The sequence below is a fragment of the Mercenaria mercenaria genome, chromosome 6, assembly GCF_021730395.1.
Source record: "Mercenaria mercenaria strain notata chromosome 6, MADL_Memer_1, whole genome shotgun sequence".
NCBI lineage: Eukaryota > Metazoa > Mollusca > Bivalvia > Venerida > Veneridae > Mercenaria > Mercenaria mercenaria.
In genome coordinates, this window is record NC_069366.1 from 25,854,007 (window position 1) to 25,872,141 (window position 18,135).

General features: G+C 36.5%; 1 protein-coding gene across 1 annotated transcript in view; it reads right to left on the reverse strand.

Annotated features, from left to right (window-relative positions):
* The window catches only part of LOC123549359 (transcription factor 25-like), a 64,533-nt gene extending 47,873 nt beyond the window's left edge, over positions 1-16,660 (reverse strand). Inside the window, exons 1-4 of the mRNA XM_045337387.2 lie at positions 16,381-16,660; positions 12,363-12,533; positions 4,909-5,048; positions 2,492-2,557 (exon numbers count right to left, since the gene is read on the reverse strand). Coding sequence (XP_045193322.2) covers positions 2,492-2,557; positions 4,909-5,048; positions 12,363-12,533; positions 16,381-16,539 — 536 coding nt within the window. The 5' untranslated portion in view covers positions 16,540-16,660. The remainder of the gene's footprint in view (positions 1-2,491; positions 2,558-4,908; positions 5,049-12,362; positions 12,534-16,380) is intronic.
* Between the last annotated feature and the right edge of the window lie 1,475 nt (positions 16,661-18,135).

Here is an 18,135-nt window from a genome sequence, read left to right on the forward strand (position 1 = left end):
CAAATCCATGCCCAGTTTGTGAAGAAATATGTAATATTGTTATTTTGCGCGTGTTTTTCATCGGATACAGTAACACGAAAATTACAAAAGCAGTGAATATTCTGAGTCATTTCATATCCTGCTGAAAAAAGAATGATGTATTTCTGTAGTATATTATATAAAGACATGACATCTGATCGATTGAGATAAAATACATGTCAAGGAAAAGGCATATCCCCACGTTCTGCCGACTTTTCAGTCCAGTGCCGCAGGCATCTCGATGGTGCCGCAGACATCGTGAGAGGCGCAGTCATCTTGAATACAATTGTAGTCAGTAGTACATGTAATTTCGACCTTCTAACATGTATTTAAGTACAAAAATATCAATAACAATGTTGTTCCTCCAGTTATTGTAGTAGTAAGACAAATCTTCTCAATCCGAACTTTGTAATATTAATAGCTATTTTAAGAAGTTTGCAATATTTTTTCTTGCTCTTTTGGGGGATGGGACCAGGTGCCTCCCAGTTGAGAAAATCACGTCATTTTGTATCGAATTTGGATTATTTTCTCCTAAAAAAACAACAATATTCAATTACCAAACATTCTCATTTGTAACAATTATTGAATGCTTAGTTCAAAGCAAGGTATGAAAACCAGCATTGGAGCACAAAAACTGTCATTACTTTTGTCATTTTTCAACCAATTTTGATGTTTTTGTTTTAGCACCAAGTATTTTTTTCTTTACAGTTTGGGCGTACTATTTTGATAAGCAATGAGCTGAATTTTGTCCCCCTCCCCCCAACCCCGAAAAAAAGGCGAAAAATCACTGTTTTGGCTTTCTAAAGAAAGGGAACGCAAAAAAGACACACAAAAAACCCCGTAAAAACATGAAACTTCCCTTAAAACGATACCGTTCCCAAGTTTTGTGTGGGAAAGAAGCAATGAAGTTATCGATAGTTAAATATCTTGTTTATATTTTATTTTCAGATGGATGTAGATGCATTCAGTGTATATTAAAAGGAAAAAGAAAATCATTTCTCCTTATGATCAGACGAAAACTTTATGTGTACAGTCAGTGCACAGACCTAAATCATAGTTGAACGACAAAGAGTGAGTAAAATACTTTAATATTTTTGTAGAATTTCAAAAATAATTAGAACAAGTTAAGCCCCATTTTGGACAATTTTTTCATTGGTTCTTGTCTACACAAAACTTGGGAACAGTATCGTTTTAAATATTCTTCGTTCGTATCTAAATGTCTCGACTAAACAGTGAAATTTGTGCTGATAAACTGTTACAGAAAAACATGGCACGAGATGAGCGAGAGAAATTTCAAGTTTTTATGTGTGTGTGTGTTTTTTTTTGTCTTATTGCGTTCCTTTTTTTAACGCCAAAACTGCGAATCTCACCATTTATTTATTTCTTTATTTGGGAGGGGGAATTCAGTTCGCCGCTAATAAAAATAGTACGCCCAAACTGTAAAGAAAAAAAAAACTCGATGCTGAAACAAAAACATAAAATTGGTTGAAAAATGACAAAAGTTATGACAGTTTTTGTGCTCCGATGCTGGTTTACATACCTTGCTTTGAACTATAAGCATCAATAATTGTTACAAATGGGATGTTTAGTAATTGAATATTGCTATTTTACGGGAGAAAATGAATCCCAAATCGATACAAAATGACGTGTTTTCCCTGGCACCATTCCAAAAAATAGCGAGAAAAATACTGCAAACTTCTTAAAATAGCTATTTATATTACAAAGTTCGGATTGAGAAGATTTGTCTTACTACTACAATAACTGGAGGAACAACATTGTTATTGATATTTTTGTACTTCAATACATGTTAGAAGGTCGAAATTACACGTACTACTGACTACAATAGTATTCAAGATGACTGCGCCTCTCACGATGTCTGCGGCACCATCGAGATGCCTGCGGCACTGGACTGAAAAGTCGGCAGAACGAGGGGATATGCCTTTTCCTAGGCATGTATTTTATCTCAATGGATCAGATATCATGTCTTTATATGATATACTACAGAAATACATCATTCCTTTTTCAGCAGGATATGAAATGACTCGGAATATTCACTGCTTTTGTAATTTTCACGTTACTGTATCCGATGAAAAACACGCGCAAAATAACAATATTACATATTTCTTCACAAACTGGGCATGGATTTGTCGGCAAGACACAACTACATCCCGCTGCATTCCCCGATTTCTAAAAAGTTTTTACTGTAAAAAGACAATAACCAAAAACATTCAATTTTACTCACCTTGCTCGTTATTTTTGTAAACATCCTGCGCAAAGCCTGCACCGTCGAAGGCGCAATGCCTTCATTTCAGTGCGGCACATTTTGTGCCGCAGGCAACGTTTCATACCCGTGATATATCTAAACTGGTTTGTCTTCTATGACATAAAATCTGAAATGACTATAGATAAAAACGATTTCTTAGAAGCGAATAAAAAGTTTTCAGGGGCATAAATCTTAATCTTATATACTTACGTTCCCTCCTCACGTATTGTTCGTGAACCAAATATTCTCTTTAATTCATTCTCCGGATTCAGATGTCTGCAAAAAGCAAAATTTGTTCAGGACTTTCTTAAAACATTTTTAAAGCTGTCTTTTGTGTTAACTTTTTGACATTGTCAAATATTTTCAAGGTCATATTTATTATATCCTGTGTAGTGCTGATAAAAAACAAGAGGACCATGATGGTCCTGAATCGCTCACCTATCCCCACATGACCCAGTGTTGAACTGAGTATGACATCGTTATTTCTATTATTTGACCTAGTGACCTAGTTTTTGAGCACATGTGACCTAGATATCATCAAGATGAAAAATTCTGACCAATTTTCATGAAGATCCATTGAAAAATATGACAAGGTTTTTCTATTATCTGACCTAATGACCTAGTTTTTGAAGGCAAGTGACCTACTTTTGAACTTGACCTAGATATCATCAAGATGAACATTCTCACCAATTTTCATGAAATATCTCATGAAAAATATGGCCTCTAGAGAGGTCACAAGGTTTTTCTATTTTTCGACCTACTGACCTAGTTTTTGACCGCACATGACCCAGTTATGAACTTGACCTAGATATCATCAAGCTGAACTCTCACCAATTTTCATGAAGATCCATTGAGAAATATGGCCTCTAGAGACGTCACAAGGTTTTTCTATTTTTAGACCTACTGACCTAGTTTTTGAAGGCACCTGACCCAGTTTCGAACCTGACCTAGATATCATCAAGATGAACATTCTGATCAATTTTCATGAAGATCTCTTGAAAAATATGGCCTCTAGAGAGGTCACAGGGTTTTTCTATTTTTAGATCTACTGACCTAGTTATTGACCGCACGTGACCCAGTTTCGATCTAGACCTAAATATCATCAAGGTGAACATTCTCAGCAATTTTCATAAAGATCCATGAAAAATATTGCCTCTAGAGAGGTCACAAAGTTTTCTATTTTCAGACCTACTGACCTAGTTTTTGAATGCACGTGACCCAGTTTCAAACTTAACCTAGATATCATCAAGGTGAACATTCTGACCAATTTTCATGAAGATCCATTGAGAAATATGGCCTCTAGAGAGGTCACAAGGTTTTTCTATTTTTAGACCTACTGACCTAGTTTTTGATCCCATGTGACCCATTTTCGAACTTGACCTAGATATCATCAAGATGAACATTCTCACCAATTTTCATGAAGATCCATTGAGAAATATGGCCTCTAGAGAGGTCACAAGGTTTTTCTATTTTTAGATCTACTGACCTAGTTTTTGACCCCACGTGACCCAGTTTCGAACTTGACCTAGATATCATCAAGGTAAACACTCTGACCAATTTTCATTAAGATCTCATGAAAAATATGGCCTCTAGAGAGGTCACAAGGTTTTTCTATTTTTAGACCTACTGACCTAGTTTTTGACCGCATATGACCCAGTTTCGAACTTGACCTAGATATCATCAAGATGAACATTCTGACCAACTTTCATAAAGATCCCATGAAAAATGTGACCTCTAGAGTGGTCACAAGCAAAAGTTTACGCACGCACGGACGGACTAACGCACGGACGGACGACGGACGACGGACGCCACGCGATCACAAAAGCTCACCTTGTCACTTTGTGACAGGTGAGCTAAAAATATTTCAAAAGTTCAATAAAGGTTATTTATTTTGTTTATACTTTGAAAGTATTTTACGGTAAAATACTTTCAAAGTATAAACAAAATACCAAAGTATTCATTTACATCCAAGAAATAAATCAAAATTCAACTGTTCTGAAATTCATATTTTTTTTAGATATTTGCTATAAACAAATCTCGAGTCCTTATGAAATTAGGATTATTCTGTCAATTGCGGTAAAGCAATGAGATAAAAGCCTGAGAAATACTGGGGTTCAAGCAAACTAAACACAGATAACCTGAGGAAAATGGTCAGGGATGACATAAATTGCTTGAGTCAACCATGGTACCTAAAGCATTGATGCTCCAGCAAAGCATTTCATAGTAGTTTTCAACAGCGTAAGAACCCTGTGTAACATTTTCCTATGGTTCTATACTCTAGCTTGGATAAGAGTCATGACAGAACCATTTGCAATTTTAAACAATTCTGAATACCGAGTCGGGAAAATATCTTATCTTGAAATAAGAGGAGCGGTGGTCTAGTGGATAAAGTGTCGGCCGCTCAATCCAGGGGTGGTGGGTTTGAGACTCACTGAGGTCATGACCATGACTTCTCATGTGACACCAGTACTGGTTTTTCCAGGAAGCGAACTCGGAGAGTGGTTCCGATAAGCTTGTAGCTTTCATCACAATTGAGCTAAAACAAATTAGTATAAACTAAACTAATCTTGAAATAATACAGATGAAAACACAATCAAACTACCTAGAGTGAACAACATTGAACTTACTTGTGTTCCACAGAAAGAAGTGCTTTATTGCTTGCATTATAATTTACATCTGCCGCTGCACTGATCTCCCCTTCTCCAAGATTTCCATTGTTTAAAATCCTGTTCACTTCTCGTATACTTGCATCAATTTCATCCTCATCCTATTAAACAATGTGAAAATGGCAGTATTAAAACCTCTGATGAGTTAGGAGGAAAGACTTTTACTTGTTTGATAGATATTACTGTGACATCATTTTTATTCGCGTAGGATGAATTTTCGCGTTTTTCGCGCTAGGACCGATGCGCGAATTTAAGACCGCGCTATTATTATTTTTTTATTATATTTTTTCCTTTCTAAAATTGAAAATGTGCGAATTAAAGCCCGCGCAAAACAGTCCTTTTTCACGTTTGCGCGAAATTTCATGCCAGCGAATTTAAATGATTTCACAGTACTCCTCTGAAAAGGTTAGTCTTACCTAGAGAAGGGCAGAGTTGGAAAGAACTATCTGCCTTTTTAAAGAGGTATTTTCTCCTCTTAGGTGTTGTTTAGAGAGGACAATTTGCAACAATAAAGTCTTCTAATTTAGTAAGTTATGCAATTTAAAAACTACAAACTTTTACAAATATTTATAAGACAATGTGTAAAGACTGTTACTCAAACAATGTATATTAAAGCTTTCAAATATATACCAAAATAATTTCAGAATAGACAGAACCCTCGAATACATTTAGGAAAGCAGTAGCTATTGATCTTATATTAGTTGACATTTTTGGTTTAACTTCAATGCAAAAAAGCCAAGCATTACAATAAACTTTATGCAAGTTAATATTTTTGGTAAAATCTCGAAAGTACAGGTAAACACCTTTAAAATACTTTACATTACATTGTGCCCTATGATTATCAACAATTTCTATTCATGCAATAAATCCTGGAAAAATATACAGTCAAACTTTGTTCGCTCAAACTTGACAGGACAGGCAAAATGTGAGTTATCAGTATTTCAAGCTATCAAATAATATTGTCATTATCCCTTAGCCTGCTAAATTTCTATAATGGACTGGTCCATCATTGAATTTGGGCAATACCATTTATTATTTGAAGGGGTGCTTACTGAAAATTTACCAACTGAATAGCGAACAGGGAAGACCATGATCAGACTGCACGGATGTACAGGCTGATCTTGGTCTGCACTGGTCGCAAAGGCAGAATCACTAGGTTATCCAGGAATTTTACATGGACCTGACGATGAGTTCCAGCTAACGGTAATGTTCAAAAGATCCAAATTTAAGTGAATGAAGTCTGACTGTATTCTACATATTATACGTATTATATTGCAGAGAAATTTCATGGTAAACAGTTTAATAAGCCAAAATGACTATTGGAATTACAGTTTTGGAAACAAAGGTGAATTTTTCAAAGGGTGAGCTGAGATGTTAAAATCTTGGATTTTTTTTTCAGAACTATATTTGAGTCCAAACGATCTAAATATTTAATCAGTGATCTCAATCAATATTCTTTCTTCAGGGCAGTGAATTTTCTCATTTTCAGAATAATGGCTTTCACTAGCAGACAGTTACACTTGAAAGTTGCCTTGCAAGCATGGTTATTCAATGTTTGGCAAATGCATTCAGCAATATTCATGAAAATAAAATTCTTGTGGAAAAAGAAGAAAATCTGCCTAAATCCAAACCATGTATTATTTGTATATAATGTTGTAATATAATTTTGTTGATTACACATCCACTTATACAAACAAATTACTTCCCCTATAAAAAATATAGCCGATGAACTCCAGTGCTCGCGCTGCCAATCGACATTATCGCCAGATGGCGATTATTTAATTCAAAAGTCGATTAAAACGCAATTTTTGGCGATAGAAAATGGCGATTAATTAATGAAAATTGAACACTGTCTGCTGTTTATTAAATGGCCAGTTATTATCGGCAATTAGCGTGATACCTCGTGTCAGTTTTGTTGTTCACAGTTTGATCTAGGCTGGAGATAACACTTGATCTTTAATTAGTATCATAATACCTATGATTTTTTATATTAATTCTTTCATCAAAATAATATTAAATTTATATGAAATTAAAATTAAGAAAAAAAAAAACACTCGCTCTTTTACGGTATGTAACGGCAATCTTAGATTTTAGTGTATACAGTAAGCGCTGAGAGTAGTTTCCCTTTACCGAAATGGCGAAAATCGCAAATGAACTTGAAGTTGGAAAATCGTCTATACCCGTGAATACTATGCATTCACGACACGGGGTTGGTCCCGAGGGTCATAAATCTGCGCATTTTACATGAGTATCAACGGTATGTTCAGTGATATGATGAATGTATAATGACATTTATTGAAAATGTATTCAGATTTGCACTAGAAGAAACTTGCAATGAATTCGAATGGAAAAAAGAAAAGAAAAAAAAAACAAGAGGGCCATGATGGCCCTATATCGCTCACCTGTTATCATTGCACTTGAGGACAAGAAGGTCCTCAGAAAAAATATCTAAGTCGAAAGGACAGGAACAATAAAGGGAAGAAATTTAACCAAAAAGAAAAAAAAATTCTTACAAGGTATAGATATGTCAAAATGCACCTAAAAATTGGAGGTACCATCCATGTTGTACCACAGAAAAGTGGTCTCGGTTTTTCCCTACGGCCAATAATAAAAAAGTTACTAAAAATAAGCTATTTATAGTAATGTAAAAGGGAAGTAATTAAAAAAAATATATTGTAAGTGAACAAAAGAAGGATCTGTTGACATAAATGAAATTTCAGATCAGTATCTTCATTAGTTATGGAGATATACCCATTCTAATTTGAAACAAGAGAGCCGCCAAGCGGGGCAATATACGCCCGAAGGCTTACATCATAGGATGGGAGCAAAATTTTAAGAACTTGACTGTTGTAGCCCAAAGGACTGGAACAACAAAAGGAAAACTTCAAAAAACAAATCCACAAAAAAATATTCAAGGCCTACAAAAAAATCCTTATCAGGTACAGGTATGTAAAAATAGACCTAAAAATTGGAAGTACCATCCATGTTGTACCACAGAAAAGTGGTCTCGTTTTTCCCTACGGCCAATAATAAAAAAGTTTCAAAATAAGCTATTTATAGTAACATAAAAGGGAAGTAATTCAAAAAAAAATATTGTAAGTACAAAAAAGAGATCTGCCAAATAAAAACAAGAGCACTGCAATGCAGAGCAATATACACAAAGCAAAGCCATATATGACCTTTGACCTTTAAGTGTGACCTTGACCTTGAAGCGAGTCATCCGGAACATGCGCTATGCACATCATCTCAGTGTGGTGAACATTTCTGCCAGGTTTCTTTGAAATCCTTCCAGCAGTTCAAGAGTTACAGAGCGGACACAAAACAAACTGATATGACTTTTGACCCCTAAGTGTGACCTTGACCTTGAAGCGAGTCATCCGGAACATGCGCTCTGCATGTCGTCTTGGTGTGGTGAACATTTGTGTCAAGTTTCTTTGAAATCCTTCAAGGGGATCAAGAGTTACAGAGCGGACACAAAACAAACTGATATGACCTTTGACTCCTAAGTGTGACCTTGACCTTGAAGCGAGTCACCCGGAACATGCGCACTGCACGTCGTCTTGGTGAGGTGAACATTTGTGTCAAGTTTCTTTGAAATCCTTCAAGGGGTTCAAGAGTTACAGAGCGGACACGAAACAAACTGATATGACCTTTGACTCCTAAGTGTGACCTTGACCTTGAAGCGAGACATCCTAACCATGCGCTCTGCACATCGTCTCAGTGTGGTGAACATTTGTGTCAAGTTTCCTTGAAATCCTTCAAGGGGTTCAAGAGTTACAGAGCGGACACGAAATTGCTAACAGACAGACGGAAATTGCTAACGGACAGACGGACACCAGCGTCATAACATAATACGTCCCTTCGGGCGTATAATACAGGGAGGTAATTTGACATAAAATCAGTCCATAGTAATCTACCCTGATTGTCTCAGTCCAACTAATAACAATAATGAAATTTCAAATAAGTCCTATCAGTACTTACTGATATAAATCCATTTTGATTACAATCAGGGGAGGTAATCAGATATAAAATACCGTAACTCTGGAACCTACGACTGGATCTGATTTGTCATGGAATCCAAGATTTATTGTTGTTGAAGATATTTTGGAAGTTTGTATCAAATTAAAACCATAAATGAAGTCTTTATATGGCTGCAAAAGCCAAAATAGCCAATTTTGGACCTTTAAGGGGCCATAACTCTGGAACCCATGAAGGAATCTCGCCAGTTCAAGAAAGGAAGCAAGATCTTGTGGTGATACAAGTTGTGTGCAAGTTTGGTTAAAATCAAATCATAAATGAAGCTGCTATTGTGCAGACAAGGTCAAAATAGCTAATTTTGGCCCTTTCAGGGGCCATAACTCTGGAACCCATTATGGGATCTGCCTGGTTCAAGAAAGGAACCGAGATCTTATGGTGACACAAGTTTTGTGCAAGTTTGATTAAATTCAAATCATAAATGAAGCTGCTATTGTGCAGACAAGGTCAAAATAGCTAATTCTGGCCGTATCAGGGGCTATAACTCTGGAACCCATAAAGGAATCTGGCCAGTTCAAGAAAGAAACCGAGATCTTATGGTGATACAAGTTGTGTGCAAGTTTGGTTAAAACAAGTGAATGAAGTATTGCCATGCAATACAAAGTCCCCTACTGGAAGGCACCTAATTTTCTCTACTGCAGTATAACATAATGAACTGATATCTGTCAATGATGTATAAACAATATTGTACTATATATACAATATGTTATAACAAAACACTTGGATTAAAATTTATATATATAAAAACCTACAGTTGTTTTCATATTGAATTTTTTGGGCTGATTATAAAAATGTTATCATGTAAGTTATTTATAGTAACAACAAAGGGAAATTAATCTTTTAAAAAAAAAAAAAAAAAAAATCTATATAATACAAGTCCACAAGAAACTCTTTACCAGGTAGAGATAGGTCAAAATACACCTAAAAATTGGATGTAACATGCATGCTGTACCACAGAAAGTGGTCTCGATTTTCTCTACCGCCAGTAATAAAAAAGTTACCAATAAAATCTATTTATAGTAACAACAAAGGGACGTAATTCTAAAAACAAGGGTGCCTCATGGTGGTGAACATTTGGTCCAAGTTACATCAAAATCCCTCCATGCATGAAGAAGAAATGTCCCGTACAAAGTCATTCTTGAATTTGACCTTTGACCTCTAAATATGACCTTGACCTTAGACCTAGGGACCTGGTTCTTGCGCATGACATGTTGTCTCATCCAGGGGAATATTTGTGCCAACTGATATCTAAATCCTGCTTTGCATGACAAAGTTATAGACCGGACAGGAAAAAAATCCTCTTGACCTTTGATCTCAAAGTGTGACCCTGACATTTAAGCTAGGGTACTGGGTGTTGCGCATGACACGTCGTCTCATCATGGGAAACATTTATGCCAAGTAATATTGTAATCCCTTGATGGATGACAGAGTTCTGGATCGGACAGGGCGAAAACCTTATTGACCTTTGACCTCCAATTGTGACCTTGACCTTTGAGCTAAGGGTCTGGGCTTTGCGCATGACATGTTGTCTCATCATGGGGAACATTTGTGCCAAGTAATATTAAAATCCCTTCATGGATGGCAGAGTTATGGACGGGACAGGAAAAAAACTCTGTTGACCTTTGACCCCCAATTGTGACCTTGACCTTTGAGCTAGGGGTCTGGGATTTGCGCATGACACGTCGTCTCATCATGGGGAACACTTGTGCTAAGTGATATTAAAATTCCTTAATGAATGTCAGAGTTATGGACCGGACACGAAACAGACCCTGTTCATGCTATGTTAACATTTGACTGCTAAGTGTGACCTTGACCTTTGAGCTAGGGTCTGAAAGTTGTGCATGACACATCGTCTTATTATGAGGTACATTTGTGCCAAGTAATATTAAATCCCTTCATAGATGGGAAAGTTATGGACCGGACAGGAAAAAAGCCTTGTTGACCTTTGACCTCCAATTGTGACCTTGACCTTTAAGCTAAGGGTCCAGGTTTTGCGCATGACACGTCGTCTCCTCAAGGGGAACATTTGTGCCAAGTAATATTAAAATCTCTTCATGGATGGGAGAGTTATGGACCGGACAGGAAAAAAGCCCTGTTGACCTTTGACCTCCAATTGTGACCTTGACCTTTGAGCTAGGGGTCCGGGATTTGCGCATGACACATCATCTCATCATGGGGAACATTTGTGCCAAGTAATACTAAAATCCCTTCAAGGATGGGAGAGTTGTGGACCGGACAGGAAAAAAGCCCTGTTGACCTTTGACCTCCAATTGTGACCTTGACCTTTGAGCTAGAGGTCCGGGTTTTGCGCATGACACGTCGTCTCATCATGGGGAACATTTGTGCCAAGTAATATTAAAATCCCTTCATGGATGGCAGAGTTATGGACCGGACACGAAATTGCGGACGGACGGACGGACGGACGGACGGACGGACGGAATGACGGAAAAGTGCATTCCTATAGTCCCCGAAACTGGTTTTCAACCAGTAGGGGACTAATAAAATCATAAATGAAGATGCTATAGTGCAGACAAGGTCAAAATAGCTAATTCTGGCCTTTTCAGGGGCCATAACTCTGGAACCCATAATGGAATCTGGCCAGTTCAAAAAAGGAACCAAGATCTTATGGTGATACAAGTTATGTGCAAGTTTGGTTAAAATCAAATCATAAATAAAGCTGCTATTGTGCAGACAAGGTCAAAATAGCTAATTTTGGCCCTTTCAGGGGCCATAACTCTGGAACCCATAATGGGATCTGGCCAGTTCAAGAAAGGAACTGAGATCTTATGGTGATACAAGTTGTGTGCAAGTTTGGTTAAAATAAAATCATAAATGAAACCACTATCGCGCAGACAAGAAATTGTTGACGGACGGACGGACGCACAAACGACGGACGACGGACGAAGGGTGATCACAAAAGCTCACCTTGTCACTATGTGACAGGTGGTGAGCTAAAAAAACATTATTCCTTTTTGTTTAATAAGTACATACTGTTTTATGACTTTTGATAACCATGAATAATGATAATTGAAAAATAAGGTGTGTTGAAGTGGTCCATGAACAAAAAAAGAATAAATAGTTATAAAATTGTTTATATTTTTTATTGAAATGCGAAAGCACATGCGAATAACACACAAGCCAAGTTTGTCTATTAATTTTTTCCCTGAAAAAAAAGTGGCTATTAATTTATAATGGCCAGGGCTAGCACTGGAAATCTCTAGTTAATTTTACAGAAGAGTTTTAAAAATCATAATCATTCTACCACAGCATTCTAACCTGTGATCTTTGGCCTGATCAGCTGCTTTCAGTTTTATGTTATAGAACGAGGAAACAAAACTTTTATTACTTCAGAAAAGATTTTCCCTATATTGTCAACTTACGTCTTTTGCAGAATTCTCAGCCTCAGTAACTTCCTTCTCTTTTCCCTTTTTCCTTTTCTTCTTCTTTTTCTTTTGTTTGCTTGTCTGGTTTATGACTATGTCTGGCTTGGTATCAACTTCTTCAGATACATTCCCATCATCTTCTGGTAGCTGATCTTCAGCTTCATTTAGCTACAAATCAGGAGCAAAATCAATCAATATACATGATATAAAATGAACTGTGCCATGAGAAAACCAACATAGTGGCTTTGCAATCAGCAAGGATCCAGACAGCTGCGCATGCCGCGCAGTTGGCAGGATTCCATGCTGTTCGCTTTTGGAAGCCTATGGAATTGGAGAAACTGTTAGGAACAGATGGATCCTGACCAGACTGCGCGGATGCGTAGGCTGGTCTGGATCCTTGCTGGTCGCAAACCCACTATGTTGGTTTTCTCATGGCACGGCTCAAATATGTTTTTTGTTGGGTTTAGCATCACTACGATACAATAATAGGTCATATGGCGACTTTCCAGCTTTAGATGGTGGAAGACCCTAGGTGCCCCTCCATGCCTTATTTCATCACGAGCGGGCAACCTGGTTGGAACCATGACCTTCCATAAGCCTTGATGGTGGAGGAGACGCCATCGGCTGTCACTCGTCATCGTCTTAGCATGGTTTCTTGCACCGATACACGGTTATGCGCGCTCCTTGGAGGAAACATTGGCTCAGCTACATAAGTCCGTAGTCTATATATAAGAATGCCCTCCTGTGAAAGAGTTCGCCATGCTCGCTAGTTGCACTAATGCCGCAGTATTCGCTTGTCAGTGTTTGGGATTATAAAGTAATTACCCAATCTCTCTCTCTTTCTCTCTATTAAGTCGAACAAGGAAATTATTGGTGAGAAAAGCTTAGGGTTCTATCATTAACATGGCCCAATTTTTCAAATAAGACTGAAACATTGTGTGTTATTATATAAACAATTCATTTTTCTGACGTCACATTGCGGGTTGCGCAATACCCCCTAGACATGGATCAGTGACAATAATACACTATGCCTCAGGCACTGGTGTTGAAGTATCACATGTTACAAACAACTTAATAGCAATTATTGTTTGTATTATTTCAGTAAATCATTACAAAAGTCAATTTATTTCTCTGAAAAACCTTTAACTAGCTAAATAAATGTCTTATAATTACCTTATGTTTGTGTTCTAGCACACATATTTTCTTATATAATAACAACCCTTCAAGCATTGTTGTCAGACATCTATACATATTTTATTATCATTTGAATATAGAGTAATGTGTCTGAAGGCTGCTATTACAACTTGGATCATTCCTACACTTATTCTCTTTTTTGTTGATACTGATAACTACTGTTATCATAGTCGGTTGTAAACGAGTGTAAGAGCTGATGTTCCTTTGTTGTAGTCTTGCTGACGCAAAATAAATATTACAGTGTATTATGGTTATTTTAACTGAAAGACGAAATTAATTCAAGAAAACATGATACTCAGCCCTAACATTTATTCAGCTATGCTTTATACTTGCAGTGAAATTCAAATACATAGCTTTAGTTCACACATAAGTTCATCATTTGATAGTGAAAATGCAACCTAGGTTCTGTATGATGATTTTTTGACATCATTGTGTCTTATGATTGTTGAACTATGTAAAATTGAACGGCCATTTCTCAACAGTGAGCTGTATCAGATGTGTGTGCTAAGTACTACTGTAGTATTTGTACAGTAAATGCAAGTGTTCATTTAAATATCAATTATCACTCAGTTACTTGATGTTTTTGTCAAAAAAAAACAACAGGATTTTCTTTGAATTTTGGAGTCATTTTTGCAGTATTTCCCACTTTTTGCAATTTTAGGAGTATTTTCCAGTTCAGGAATTCCCAGTAAATACTGGCTGAAATTCCCGCCTATGGGAAATTCCGGCCAACCCTGACCTGTTCACATCATATTTCCGAAGATTTAAGTCTCTTAATATTTAAAATTATGAGGTATCTTCAACCCATTTGAAGTTTCTAAATGAACATTAATGTTTAATATCTAACTAGTATTTTATGACTTTTTGGATTTTTTATTGTCTTCATTTTCCTAACAGTAAAGTGCAGATACCAGTAAGGCGTAGAAGGATGACACTTTTATTGATAGCCCTTTTTTTTTTTGGATTCAATGCACCGACACATGATAGGTCATATGGCGACTTTCCAGCTTTAATGGTGGAGGAAGACCCCAGGTGCCCCTCCGTGCATTATTTCATCACGAGCGGGCACCTGGGTAGAACCACCAACCTTCCATAAGCCAGCAGGATGGCTTCCTCACATGAAGAATTCAACGCCCCGAGTGAGGGTCGAACCCACATTGATGAGGGGCAAGTGATTTGAATTGATAGTCCTGCAACGCAGACCAATTTCACAGACTGACATTTACCGTATATCTGAATCTACGTCTCAAGTAGTTAGGATCAAAACTGTGGTGGAAATCGACGCAATTTAAACTTCATGATTTATAGTTTTACATTCATCAAGCGAGAGAGGTTTAAAAATAAACCAATAGATACACGATAAACACACACATAGAGCTTTACATGACTGAGGAAGAAATTTAACAGTGTAAGTGGAAAACACGCTGACATACATGGAGTTTAAAAGTGTTTTGCCTACAAAATGGAGGTTTTCTCATTAGTTACAACCAGGATATAATGGTTGTATTTGGAATGAGATTTCCAGACATGTAATCTTTGGTGTGAAGAACTAGGCTGAAATATGTATTTGAAGCCTCCAAAGTTAGCGACTCGATTTGTGTCACTGGATATATACACATAGAAGCGGGTTGTGCGTGGAGGGCGTTATAGTCTCTATATATTCCTACGTCCCGTAAGAATAGCCACACAGGTATTTCCTACGGTCTCTTCTCCCGTATGAATAGTGAAATAGCCCGTAAGTAGCTATTCCTACGGGATCTAAAAGACATTTTGTATGTCCATTTTGATTGTATTGTACTTAACTAATTCAAATGTATTATTTTCGGAAGAAATTGTTTACTTTTCACTATCACATCGAGAGATCAGGAAGTGATTTCGAATATCAGGTCTAGGAAAGTGCGTACTTTACAGATTATCTGTAAAAATTTAAAAATATCTATAAATTTACAGATTTTTCGATATGTTAAATTTACAGAATTGTGTGTATGAAAATTGTGAAATACATTTACAGAATTAAAACCCCAGCAGCTTTAAATTAATTGGATTATTTTAGTATGCACAATTAACATCATTTGTGAGTTTCAGCCATTTTATTTGACTTTAAATTTTTGGCATTTCCAAAAATCAAAGTCAACCGAAATGACTGAAAGTTACAGTTGACCTTTATTTATCAGTACCTTAAGTAAATCAGTTATTCAAGCTGCAATTTTGCGTCCAAGTATGACTTTAGAAGTTTTCAAAAACATTTTTTGATCTGTATATTTAGAGATCGAAAAATCTGTAAAAATAATAGAATTATCTGGTAAATTTACAGATAATCTGTAAATATGCCACGTTCCAGACTCATATGGAAAGGCGGTTCGAAAATATACAGTTGAATTAATTCAGATACATTGCAATACAAGATGGGACTTACATAACTGGTCTTTAGGAGCCGCAGGAATATTCTTCGGGAGTGAGCCGTAGGAATAGCTGTGAGGCTATTCGTACGGGACCATAGGAATAGCCACTTCCCTCTATATATCATTATCAAAGAGCCCTTTGACTTTGCACAGGGATGACAACTATAAAATAGCAGATCATAAAATAAGTAAACCAGATAAGCCAAAAGAGTAAGGCTAGGATGTGATGTGACGGGACAGCGACAGACAAAAGTTAATTATCAGGCTGTCAGAAATCCGAAACGTCCTATTATTTGGACTGTACTGTACAGACCTGTTCAAAACTTGTGTTTTTCAGCCTCATAGGTAGGTTACAAAAATGATGGAGATGCTAGACATTGATCCTGTATGATAAGACCTTATCATAAGTCAACACTTACTAATTCAAAAAGATTTTCAACGGCTGGTTTCTTTTTCTTGTTTTTCTTGGACCGATTCTGCTGAGGTTGAACATCTGTGTCCTCCTCTGAAAGATTCTCGGGCAATTCTAACGCACCTAAATCATTACCTTGAAGTTTTCTTAAAGCTCTACTTGACATTATATCAGATTTACAACAAAAATACTTAAATCATTTAAAAGATATGTCAAATAAGGTAAAAAAAAACACACGTAATTTCACATTTTCAATGCAAGACATAGGTGTACTCGATTAGGTCAAATTTGACGGTTATTAATAAAACCCGGACGGCCCGGCCCGGCCAAAGCGGAAATAGCCGGATTCGACGTTCTGTACGGGATACACACGAAAATTACCGGACGGAAGGCTATATAATTACGAAATGGTAATACCGTCACCCCCTTCTTATTAAAGCAAATTTATGTATATTTTATTTTCATTATTACAAAAGTAGAAGCAAAAGTTTTATATTGAAGAAGTATTGCACTTGACATAAGCAACGACCTAAAATAACTAGATATTTGAATCACATTCAATTCAAGAGTAATACGTTCGGCAGTCGGTACCGTAACAGAACGAGGATAGCAGTTTGCAGGATACTTTCACTCAACAGAATGGACTGCTCTGTTAATGGTGGTGTTATTTCACACCTAACGATGTGACACTAGGTTGTGTAGTACAGCCGAAAGGTCTATACGTGCACTGGAAGTATTTATGAAATTTGTTGCCCGTCCCAAGTTAGCGTTTTAGCATATTAATTATTAATTTAATAAAAATATATTGCTTAGGGAAATATGAATATAAAACACTCTTATTTTAAGGGTGTCAAAGATAGCATGATAAGTACACTTTTGCGAAAAAGTTAATTAGAAATGTAAGTTTATGAAAATATTATTATACTCCTTTTGCCTATCTCGGACCAAGGACAGATCGAAAATAGATGGAACTTCGAAGCTATGCGCGGTTTTCATACTTTGCCTTTGTTTCTGTTGTTGAAGTATTCAAATTTGAATATAAAACTATAAATTATATCATACGCTAAAAAAATAGTCCACTTTTTACATTTTTTCATATTAAAGGGAGACAATAACAAAATTACCCACCCCCGACTCCGTAAACATTTCAGAAGCGGTATAACTCTATGTAATAAGTCTTTGTTCCTGAAATACAGAAAACTGAAAAAAAATATCATATAATGTTTGCTCAAATGATTAGATCATTATGAATTTAGCTTTACCAAAACGGGTGGTGATTAGTATGAGATGATACCCGGAGTTCCAGTAAGGTGTAGAATGAATGAGCTGAGTATAGAATATGAAAGATCGGGGCGCTCGACAAAGTTTCAAACCCGGACCCCACCCCGCAAACATGCCCGCTCAGTCAGTTTAAAAAACACAACAATGAAAAAGAGGTAATATGTAATATGGAAAAGGGGAGCGTAGTGACGCTCGCAATGAACCTTTCGTGTTTTACACAATTAATGCTAACGTTTTTCTTTTGTTTTAGATGTATTTAACTTTTGATTTCTTTCTTTTATATTTGAAATAATACTAGGCAAATCCTTTTTGCCACAGAATAAAAGAAACCTGTCTGGTCGGCTACGAACTATTTCAGCCTATGCTTATAATTTTTCACATAATGTTAACTTTTTGTTTTTTAAATGAACATTTCAAGATGGAGATTACAAAATTTGTGCAATTAGTGTTTAAAAGTATTTTACCCCACACAATGTCAATG